This window comes from Typopeltis vanoorti, chromosome 23 (genome assembly GCF_054136105.1).
Source record: "Typopeltis vanoorti isolate ZY-2024b chromosome 23, IOZ_Tvanoo_1.0, whole genome shotgun sequence".
Classification (NCBI taxonomy): Eukaryota; Metazoa; Arthropoda; class Arachnida; order Uropygi; family Thelyphonidae; genus Typopeltis; species Typopeltis vanoorti.
This window is the reverse complement of record NC_143571.1, coordinates 11,077,516-11,089,920: the sequence shown is the minus strand read 5'-3', so window position 1 is coordinate 11,089,920 and position 12,405 is coordinate 11,077,516. Positions and strand designations below refer to the sequence as shown.

Here is a 12,405-nt window from a genome sequence, read left to right as displayed (position 1 = left end):
TTTCCTGCCAACCTAGCAGAGAACACTTGTTTTGCTAATCTTTCCTTGCCAATTCTTTTAAGTGACCATACCAACTGAGATTACCTCTGCTTACGCATTCCTGGATGCTGACAATGTCAAGTTCTTTCCTAATATCCTCGTTTTTAACATGACATTGCAATTGATGCCATCTGTTCACACCTCTAATCTTTCTTAGGACTCTCATATCTGTGGTCTTTAGTCTTTGGTCAAGTGTTTTACTTCTGACCCAGCTCTCAGATCCATAAGTTAAAACTGGTTTGAACACTGTCTTGTATACAGCAAATTTACTGTTCCGACTAATTTCACTCTTAATCCATATGAATTTATTCAATTGACTGCCTACCATACCAGCTTTGTTGATTCTGTTGTCTATTTCCATATTTAATTTTCCATCTTCAGTAAAAATCGTGCCTAAGTAGCTGAGATGTTTTACTTGTTCCACAGGTTCTCCATTCACAACACAGTTGACATTTTCAATGATTCTGCCTATTTTCATTATCTTTGTCTTTTTACTGCTGACCTTCATACCATATCTATTACAACAGCTATTCAATTTAGTCAGAGAATCTTGCAGACTTGTTGCGGATTTATTTAGAAGTATAACATCATCCGCATAAAGCAAAGAGCTGACATTAACATCTCCAATTTTTGATATCATGTTTAATACCACATTCCTTCATAATGTGATCCATATAGATAATGAATAACAGAGGGGATAATGTACATCCTTGTCTCACACCAGATTTAACATTAAACCATCTTCCAGTACTTCCTTCAATTCTAACTGCTGACTTAAAACTCAAATAAAGACTAAGTACTGCTTGATATAATGCCCCATTGACACCATATAACTGCAGCGTATTGAATAGCTTCTCTCTTGGCACCATGTCATATGCCTTTTCCAAATCGACAAAACTTAAATACAGATCTTTGTTATATTCCCATGCTTTCTCGACTATTTGTCGTAAAGTGAAGATCTGATCCTGACAGCCTCTATTTGGCCTGAATCCAGCTTGTTCTTCACCAAGCTTTTCTTCCACAATTCTTCTCAACCGTTTCTCAAGCATACTTGCATAGATCTTGCCAGGAACACTCAGTAGGGAAATACCTCTGTAATTCTCACATTCAGTTTTATTTCCCTTTTTATATATGGGTACTATGAGAGCTCTACTCCAATCATCGGGAATTCGTCCCTCTGTCCAGGCTTTCTGAACTATGCAGTGCAGCCACTGTAAGACTCTTATACCACCATACTTCAGCATTTCTGGTCGAATATCATCTACTCCTGCTGCCTTTCCACATTTCAAGCCTTTGATGGCTTTTTCTACTTCAATTATGGATATGTCTTCCTGACTGCATGTCTGGTCAGTGTTTTTTACCACTGTGCTGTCATTACTGCTTGTTTCATTTAGCAGTTTTTCAAAGTAATTACTCCATACTTCAAGGATATCTTTTTCTTCCGTTTTCATGTCACCTTTATCATCTCTAATTCCTTTTACAGCACTCTTTCCTCCATTTCTAAGCTTCTTCAACAACCTCCAGAATATTTTGCCACCTTCTTGATATTTATTTTCTATATTCTTGCCAAAGTCCTCCCAAGACTTTTGTTTAGCTAGTTTTACACACTGTTTAGCTTTCTTACATTTGTCTCTGTATTCTGTAAGAGTAAAAGCTGACTTATTTGCCAGGAACTTTTGATATGCTTTCTTCTTTTCCTTCACTGCCTCTTTAACTTCCTGTGTCCACCATGGAGTTCTGATTTTTCTATCCTTGCAGACAACCTCACCACATGCCTCTCTGCAGAATCAATCAATGTTTTCTTCAGAGTTTGCCACTGAGAATCTCCAAGGTTTGATTCCTGTTCTCAAACTCTTTCATTTTCTTTTCAATAATCTTTCTGTATTTTAGTCTACAGTTCACATCTGAGAGCTGCTCAACTTTTATTCGCTTTAAAACTTTCTTACATGTTATTCTTTTCAATATGAAATTCAATTTTATCCTGCTCAAGACTAAATAGTGATCACTTCCAATTTCAAATCCTCTATACACTCTGCTGTCCTGCACCAGGGAGAAAACATCACTATCAACAATAACATAGTCAATGAGACTTTTCTTATTCCTAGCCTCTTCTCTCCATGTGAATTTGTGCACATTTTTATGTTGGAACATGGTGTTAGTAATAAACAGTCCATGTCCTGAGCAGAAATCCAACAGATATTTGCCATTATTATTAGCTTTGCTCTTTTCTCCAAATTTTCCAAAAATATTTTTGTATGTCTCACAATCATTTCCTATTCTGCTATTTAGATCTCCAACAAGGACCTACTTTTCCTTTTTCATTGTGTCAGTTGCTTTTCTAAAGCCTCAAAAAAATTCCTCCACTTCTACCTTAGTAGAACTTTCTGTAGGACTATAGGCACAAATAAGTCTCATTGTCCAGTTCCCCATCATCATATTTGCCCACATTACTCTACTTGAGACTGACTGCCATTCAAGAAGATTAGCCTCGTATTTTGTGTTGAATACTGTGGCTACTCCATCTTTTCCTTGATTGTCATTGCCTGAATATAACATTCTGTATTTATTGCTCAGTAAGATCTCACCAGTTTTGGTCTTTTTTGTTTCAGTCACCCCTATTATGTCGATCTGGTACTTATCTAATTCCTCAGCTAGCTCCATTTCTTTGCCATTGAGGCTTCTTACGTTGATAGTACCGATCTTTAACTCTGGTGATGTTGAGTTGGGGTTTGTTTTCAGATTTGTTCCAGTAGCTGACTTTTCGCTGTTCGCCCTGGTTCCCTGGCGAAAACAACGGGGGCCTTGTTTAACCGGGCGACGCCCCAGCCAGCATGAAATTTTGTCATGTTGTACCATCATTTTTTATTTTGATTTAACTAATAAGAATACAATTTGGTCGGCTAAATCCCAAATTGCCAGCCCATCCTTGTTCGTTCAGTATCAAAGTAGATACTCAACAGGGTGCACCACGAGAAGGTGAGGATTGGACATTAGGTCAGAAGCCCTGGTCGGTTCTCCGCATTCCTTTAAAGGCTATGTGGAGGTCTCCTCTCAGTTATACAGCTTTGACCGTTAAGCACCCCTTAATAAAAATTAAAATTAATTAAGTTAATTAAAATATTAATAAAAATAAAAATGTGATTATAATATTAATAAAAATTAAAAATTAATTTTTAATTCTAAGTGGTCAGAGCCAGGGCAACTCATGAATGCTGTCAAGTGTATTCCTGTAAGCTCTCTGGTCAACTTTTTTTTAAAAAAAAAAATATTCATAATTTCTACATTTAGCTTTGAAATAATGCTGGAGCAAATGTATTTTATCAGATGACAAATTTCAAAGGCTATCAATTTGTTCTTCACTTCTTTCACGTAAAAAAAAAAAAGCACCGTTTTTGGATTACTTGCTCACTTGTGATGAAAAATGGATCTTGTACTCTAACAGGAAATGAGCTTATCATTGGTTGTCACCAAATGATCCAGTACTGCACACTTCATCTCCAGAAGATTATGCTTTGTGTGTGTGTGTGTGGTGGACTGGAGCCAATATTGTCAACTACGAGTTTCTCACTGCAGGCCAAACAATTACAGCTGAGATCTACTTGATGTAACTTGAGCATGTGCAGGATGTGTTACTTCAGAAACAGCCAGGACTAGTTAATCTGAAGAAAGTGCTATTCTTACAGGACAGCATACAAAACTTCATACTGCAGAAACTTACTCATGAGAAGATTTGTGCTTTAGGAAGGGAGATACTCCCTCGTCCCCCATCTTCTCCTGACATTTTTCCAAGCAATCATCGCCTTTTTCGGGGCTAGACAATCACATGCGAAATACAGTTCTACAATAAAACAGAGATTAAAGCAGAAGTTACTAGGTTAATTACTTCTAAAGACAAAATGTTTTATGTTTTATAAAAGGGTCCGCAAGGTTAGCCTAGTGGCTGTGTGCTTCGCAATATGCCTGGGAAAGGAGTGTCCTAGGTTCGATTCCCATCGGTGACATGAAGAGCTGAAGAATCTTCCACAGCCATAGTCAAGTTAGCCTGTCTTGAGCATGGACAGTATGGTTTTTTTCTCCAGTTTATCCTGGGGTTTTTCATCCCACAAAACAGGCAAACCAGCCTTGAGAACTCAACACTACAGGACATAGGATACACCAGGGCGTATGGCCTAACCACCTTAACCTGTGAACAGTTTAGGTCCGATGATTAATAAACCCTCGACACCGCAAGGTAAAAGAGGGTATAAAGAAGATGAGATGAGATGTTTTATAAAAGTGGAATTTACAAACTTGTATCTCGTTGGGAAAGAGTTGTAGATTGTAAAGGTGCTTATTTTAATGAATAAAATATCTTATGAAAATTTCTGCAGTTGATTAATTTTTATTATGAAAAATGGCACCAACTTTTTTGGTTACCTGATTTCATATATATTTCATTTATGTATTTAGATCTAACACACTTTACACAGTAAATGACAAAGTAACTTGATTTTTTAGAGTTATTACAATAACCTTTGGAAACCAATAAATTCAATTCTAAAACTTGTTCAAAGTGTATTTTGAGAAACTTAGCAAAATATTCAATATGTCACTGAAATTATCACTCCCACCATCACACCCCTTAGTAGAAGCATAAATAACTTACCAAGCTGGCACATAGCATGCCTGTGTTCTTCATCAAATGAAAGTTTCATAAGAGCTGCTATTGCAGGACCAGGATGCTGATCAACATTTCTTGCTAAAAATGTTTTTCATAAAAATTGAAAAGTTGAAAAAATTACTGAACTTAAAGGAAAATTAAAATGGTTTGCAATTCAAGAATTTAAATAAACATATTCAAAGCATATAAAAGAAATTATATATTTGTTTTTCATATGTTACAGAAAAAAAACAACTTATTTAACAAAAGTATTTTGCTTATTTTACCCTTAGAAGGAATTATACAGCCGCGATTTCAAATAGAGGTATAACCCAGTCATAAGGTATGTCAGGTTTCATAACACCATCACATAGCAACTTACTGTTTCTCCACATCTCCTTTTGTAGATTTTAGATTTATGTAATGTTGTAATAACATTTTTAAGCAGTCACAAATGTGCATAACTGGCATAACATTTATGTCGGTTATGTAAGCAAAAAATTTAGAAATGGGGAATGGTAGTCAATTTTCCTATTCTCTGTATATTTCTCTAACTGGCATATTGCTCTAAAATATGCCTCATGACCAAATTTATAATAATTTTAATCTTAGTATCTTACCATAGCAGGTTGAAGAGTTTTTATTTTCAGTGGAAGCAACAATACTCTTATTTGTATCAGCTATAAATTATTAACAATAAAATAATAGTTGTAATTTATAATTTACAGAAAAACTCTGAAATACAGGGATGTAGCAAGCAACAATGTCATTAACAAGTCTACAAAACCTGCACATCCACTGTTGTGAATCAACGGATGCACAGATTTTGTGTACTCATTCATGACATTGTTGCTTGCTGCATCTGTTTCAGTGTTTTTCTGCAAACTGTAAATTGTAATTATTACTGTAACTACTATTGTAACTATGTCGATAAAATCATCATACGAGTGAATGCAGTGTTGTATTATAAATGGGCATAGGTCATAACTGAAAGTTAAGTACAATAAGGTGGGAGCCTTATTGTACTTAAACACTAATATTCCTCATGTTCTTTGTGCTCTAAGTCTATAAAATTGTTTCTCAAATAAGTACATAGAACAGAAAATGTGTATACATGTTACTCAGAGAATAAGTTGCACAAAAGGAAAATTATACAGTAATATGTTTAATCTTCAAATAGAAAAATAAATCATTGCTGTTTTTAACTTATATATATATAAAAATATATATATACACCTCCGTAGCGCAAGTGGAATTTTGATGGTACATTGCGCCCTTCGATTGGAATAGGCCTAAGTTCGATTCTTGTCGTAATGAGAGGAATCTTTATGTGGACTTTTTCAATCAGAAGTGAGTTAGCCCATCTCATACGGAGGTAGCAGGGTTTTTTTTCTCCCAGAAACTCGGTTTTTTCATCCCGCATACAGACAAATCGGCCCTTCAGAACATATGCAATTTACAGACAAAAAATACTAGTTGTGGTAGTGGGCGGTAAATGGCATTGATGGAGATGATTGGTAGTAGGGGTTCAGTGTAGTGGTGGAGACAGTTGTATAGTAGGTGTTCTCCCGTGATGAGTCCTCAGACTCCTTGGAGGTGTCATGAATAATAATAATAATAAATACACCAGAAAAAGAAATACAATTTTAGCTCAGGTTAACTCATGATATGACAAAATCAGGAAGCACCTTGTGGCAGTTCATGCAAAATAATAAACTATATGAGAAGGGTGTTAGCAAAAGCCTGGAACATAAGTTATTCAAGTGAAGAAGTATCAGACTGCACACAATCTACTGTCCAGAGACCACTGTTATTTGAAGTTATGAAACATTCCAGGTTTGTCAATAACATAAAATCGGTGTACAGATAGCAGGAAGCAGTATTTAACTGTAGCAGTTGAATACAGGTAGTATGGCAACATCATGTGAACTCAGTGACTTCGAGAGAGGTGTCATTGTGGGCTGTCACATTGGTGCCATTGCTGCTCAACTGGAGCATCCAAAATCAACAGTTGGTGATGTGATCAACCAATGGAGATGTTTTGGCATAGTGCAGCTGCCAAAAATGATTAACAGGAACAGGAGGGCATTAAAATGGGTATCATGCAAAAACTGGCTAAAACTGGTACAGACCATCCATGATGAGATCCAGAGAGCCAGTAACACCATGGTGAGCACTAATACTGTACTAAACTCCATTTACTGGGTTTCCATGGAAGAGCAGTGGGACACAAGCCAAACATCACAACAATGAACAAGGCAGCTTGTCTAGCTTTATGTAAAGAGCATGTGAATTGGACAATTGACCACTGGAAAATGGTACTCTGGGAGAGACAATTCAAGGTTCACCTGTTTCCAGTCTGATGGCAGCGTGTGGAGGCAGCCTGGCAAATGCATGTTACCACAGTGTGTTGTACTACCCACAGTAAAGTTTAGTGGTGAAGAAGTAATGGTGTGAGGTGCATTCAGCTGGTTTGGAGTGGGACCACTAGTCATTGTCTGTGGTTCCATGAAGGCAGCTTAGTACCTTGATATTCTGGATAATAAGATGCTGTCTACACTGTGGAGTTTTCATGGAACGGAACAATGTTACATCAAGACAACAATGCCCACGCCACAAAGATGCAGCTGTTATGGAATGGTATGATGAGTGTTAAACGATTGCCCTGGCCTGCACAGAGTCCTGATCCCACTGAACACCTGTCAGATGAATTGGAGCAGTGATTGAAGCCTAGAGCAGCATGTCCTCGATCTGTCAATAAACTCAGTGCTTCTTTGATGGAGGAACGGAGACAAATTCCACCTGATGTCTGCCACACATTGGTGGAAAGCTTCCCTAAAACGGTGCAGGAGGTGATCAAAGCCAAAGGTAGACATACCTGATATTAGGGTTCACCTGTGGTATCAGTTGTAAATTGCTAAAGTGTCTCGACAATTATTGGGAGACAGTGTATACTTATAATGAGGAGCAGAAATCGGGCAAGGGAAATGAGTGAGAAGTATCAAATTATCTAAAGCTTCATATAACTAATAACAAATGTTAAACTCTGGCTTTTCTTACTATTTGCCAGTAGAAGAACAAGGATAGCCTTCAGTGCTACCAAAACACAGGCTAGTCTTATTTCTTACAAGATAACTGATTGATCATTTATCATGTTTGAAGATGCTCAGATCCATAAACATTATCCAATTTCAGTTTCACCTCTAGCTTTTTCTGGCACAAATGCACCATGTCTATACCTTCTTGTCTCCAAAAAACTAGGTGTGCTCTTCAACTCAAGACATTACTCACCTCTACAACTACTGATAATTTCAAATCTAGCCAACTATGGAATATTTCTTCCATATTTGGGTGTTGCATCAAAAATATGTATGCCTGATGCTGTTCAGAAGAGGGAAATCCAATTAACTGATGATCCCCCCCCCATTTTCTCAAATCCCTCCAGTCACTCTCTCAGACATGGTTTCAGTCTTGTCTCTTCTATATTTCCATACATAACTTTCCTTTAGTGTTACATGGTGATCAGCATTCATTTTAATAAAATTATGGAAGGAAAGAGGAAGAAAAGTTGATTTAACAGGTTTCAAGCCAGAGAGCAAATGGATGTTGACCAGCATCTGTTGTTTAACTGCATAAATCTCGTTAAAAGAAGTGATAGATGCAGCACCAAACAAGATTTATACAGTGAAACATGTGGGGTATCCATAACTATAGAATAACATGTATGTCACAGTAAATAACGTTTTTTCATTATGTAGATATTTCATCTTATGTATCATCATCAATCATCATCAGTACAACTAATAAACATATGAATTGAATTCAAAGAACAAAAAACAGTAGTGCACATGCTTAATTTGGAATTCCTCTACATATACAGTCACATGTTCAGGGATTAAAAACTACTGGCTGAAATTAAAATTACTTAAAATATAGCAGATAAATTATTGAATATAATCGATGATAACAATTTCTCAAACTTTTGGAATAGTGAGACAGTCATTTTGATTAACATTATGTCTAAGAGTAAGGCTTCAGCACTTTCTTTATATAACCGTTCATGTTTATGTGTGAATCTATGCAGTAACTTGGCATTTTGCCCTGTGGTTAGATCTATAAATAAATGTGTCTTTGAATATCAAGACTACATCCGCCTTATCAAACCTCACAAATCTAAGAACCAGTTGAATATAGTAGTGCAATGGATGGTCACATATCCAACAGTACAATTCTGATTATCAGAAATTTGGTTTTGAACCTTAGCTTGAGAATGACATCAGAGCAAGTACTAGACATGGTGCAGCCAATATTTACATTATGGTGTTCTCATTTCCTGAGTTATACACAGGTGTATTACTCAGGACATGAGAAAAGTCGAAAAAATGGAGTATCTTTCTTACTCAGGAAAAAGATGGATAGGTATGTATTGGGTTATAATCCAGTGAGTGACAATCATTTCTCTCAGAGTGAGTGGACTTCCAATGAATATGACCATCATTCAGGTTTTTGCACCTACAACAGAGGCATCAGAAGAAGACACTGAAGAATTTTATGGCAAGTTACAAGAAGTGATAGATGCAGCAGCAAAGCGAGATTTATGGCTACTGATGGCTACTTATTGGAGATTGAAATGCAAAAGTGGGAGACACTGAGGAACAAGGAATAACAGGTCATTTTGGTTTAGGTATTCGTAACACTGCAGGGAAAAGACTAGTTGAAGAAAAGAATTGAGTTTTGTGCAGAGAATTCTTTGTTTGTTGCTAACACCTCCTTTAAACAGCACAAAAGATTATAGACATGGGATTATAGACCTGATGGACAACACAGAAATCAAATTGACTATATACTTGGACAAAGAAGATGGAGAAGTGCAATTCAGTCTGTCAAGACTTGGTGCAGACTTCCAGGTGCAGACTGTGGAACAGACCATGAGTTATTAGTGGCTACGATACATGTGAAACTATGAAAACTAAAAAACACCATAAATGGCTATCAGATATGATCTTGGAAACATACCAGCTGAATACAATATTAGCATACAGAACAGATTCAACACACTCAATTTGCATGAAAGAGAACCAGATGAACTATGGGAAGAGATTAAAGATATAATTAAAACAGAAGCAAAGAAGAATATCCCAACAGTTTGTAAGAAGTCCAAATGGTTGTCAGAAGATGCCATCAAAACTGCTCAGGAAAGGAGGAAAATGAAGGCCACAGGAAATTTGCAGGAAGTACGGCATTTGAATGCAGAGTTTCAACGACAAGCCAGAAGAGACAGGGAAAAATACTTTAACCAGGAATGCCAACAAATAGAAGACCAAAACAAGAAAGGAAAAACAAGAGATCTTTTAAAAAGATCAGAAAACTAACAGGAAAGTTTAGTGCCAAGGTGACAATATTGAAAAGTAAACACAAAGGATATCTTACAGAAGCTGCAGACATCAAAGAAAGATGGAAAGAGTATACAGAAGACCTTTACAGAAAGGACTCTGAAATTACTGAGAAGTTTGAAGAGCAGAATTATACACAAGAACCAGTACCAGTGGAGAGTGAAGTGAGGTGGGCACTGCAACAGATATCCAGTAAGAAAGCACCAGGAGGAGATGGAATACCCATTGAGCTGCTCGAAGCCCTGGGAGAAGAGGCAGTTAAAATTTTAACAGCTCTATGTCAGCAAATTTGGATCACAACTACATGGCCTAGAGAATGGAAAAAAATCAGTGTATATACCTTTATTGAAGAGAGGCAATGCAAGAGAGTGCAAAAATTACAGAACAATAGCACTGATTTCTCATGCAAGTAAAGTCTTACTTAAGATCATTCAGAAAAGACTGGAACCATTCATGAAGAGAGAAATGCCAGATGAACAGGCAGGATTTCGAAAAGGCAGAGGAACAAGAGATCAAATTGCCAATGTCAGATGGATAATAGAAAGAGCACAGGAATATCAAAGAATATCTACCTTTGTTTCTTTGACTATAGCAAGGCTGACTCTGTAGATCATGTGAAACTGTGGAATGTGTTAAGAACAATGGGAGTCCCAGAGCATTTCATTATCCTTCTGAGGAATCTTTATTATGAACAAGAAGCTACTGTCTGAACAGATCTTGGAGAAACTGAGTATTTGACAATAGGTAAAGGGGTGTGACAAGGATGTATTTTATCTCCCTACCGGTTTAACTTGTACAGCAAATACGTTTTAAGAATGGCAGGGCTGGAGGAGTTTTCAGTTGGAATTAAAATTGGTGGAAAAAATATTAATAACTTGAGGTATGCAGATGATACCACCTTGCTAGTAGAATGCAAAGAACATTTGAAGGAACTTATTATGAAAGTTAAAGAAGAAAGTGCTAAATATGGTCTTAAACTTAACCTCAAAAAGACAAAAGTTATGGCAACATTTTGAATACATGGGGAGAAAATTGAAGCAGTTAACAATTTTCTTTTCCTAGGATCCCGAATTGATAAAGATGGTTATTGTACCGAAGAAGTTAGAAGAAGATTATTACTCAGAAAAAAAGCAATGACAAATTTAAGCAAGATATTTAAAGATAACGATATTATCCTCACAACAAAAATCAGAATCGTGAAAGCAATGGTATTCCTTGTGGTGCTGTATGGATGTGAAAGTTGGACCCTGAGAAAAAGTGAAAGAAGAAAGATAGGTGCATTTGAATTATGGGTTTGGAGATGCTTACAAAGAACACCATGGACTGCAAAGCAAACCAATAAATCAGTGATAGACAGAATAAAGCCAGATTGCTCCCTTGAAGCTTTGATCATTAAGCAAAAATTGTCATACTTTGGATATATTTTGCGAGCAAATGATGATGCTTGCTAAAGTTGATAGAAGCAGGAGAAGGGGGAAGACCAAGAATTAGATGGGTGGATGGAGTTAAAGAAGCAACTGGAGTGCGCTTGGAGGTTCGGAAAGACAAGGTCAGGGACAGATCGAAATGGAGAGTGTATGTTCATGGAGTCGCCAGGAGTCAGAAACACCTTGATGGATCATAACGCACAGTACTTTCAGCTTCAGGACAAAAACAGTTTTTAAAACAATCCTCAAAAATAGTTTTTGTCATCCAAGCTTTTCTATTGAATCTCCAATGAACAGAGAGAAAATTTTTATCTAGACTTCTAAGCGGGCAAGGATTTCGTGAATGATAAATAAAGAGAGGCTTCATCTTGTAATCTCCAGAAGCATTGTCACATAGTAAAAGTGTTACACACTCCTTCGAAACCTTGTAGCCAGGCTGTGATTTTTCAATTTTTGCTAAAAATGTTTTAGCAGGCATTTTTTTCCATAATAAGCCTGTTTCGTTACCATTAAATATCTGCTCATCAGTATAATTTCCTTCTTCAATGATCTGTTGCAATTCACCAGGAAAACTTGCTGCTGCTTTTTCATCAGCACTAGCAATTTCACCTTGTACATGACCACTATGAATGCTCGATCGCTTTTTGAATGATCAAACCACCCTGAACTTGCAGAGAAAGTTTCTTCCAATACTGATGCCATATCATTTTCGCTTTCTAATTGTTTCTTTTTAAAGTTTCAAATAAATTCAGTGCTTTTGTTTTTATAGTCATTTGACTAAGAGGAATTCTCTTTTGGTTACAATCTTCTATCCACACAGATTTCTATTTCAATCCATTTCAATCATAAGATGGCTTCTGTTTCTCGTGGTTTAGGATCCAGATGAGCTCTATGCACTTTGTCCTAG

General features: G+C 36.7%; 1 protein-coding gene across 1 annotated transcript in view; it reads right to left on the bottom strand.

The window, feature by feature from the left end:
* Positions 1 to 12,405, bottom strand: part of LOC150093613 (adenomatous polyposis coli protein-like) — a 372,524-nt gene that overhangs the window by 165,569 nt on the left and 194,550 nt on the right. Inside the window, exon 10 of the mRNA XM_090413231.1 lies at positions 4,685 to 4,777. Within this exon, the coding sequence (XP_090269357.1) occupies positions 4,685 to 4,777 (93 nt within the window). The remainder of the gene's footprint in view (positions 1 to 4,684; positions 4,778 to 12,405) is intronic.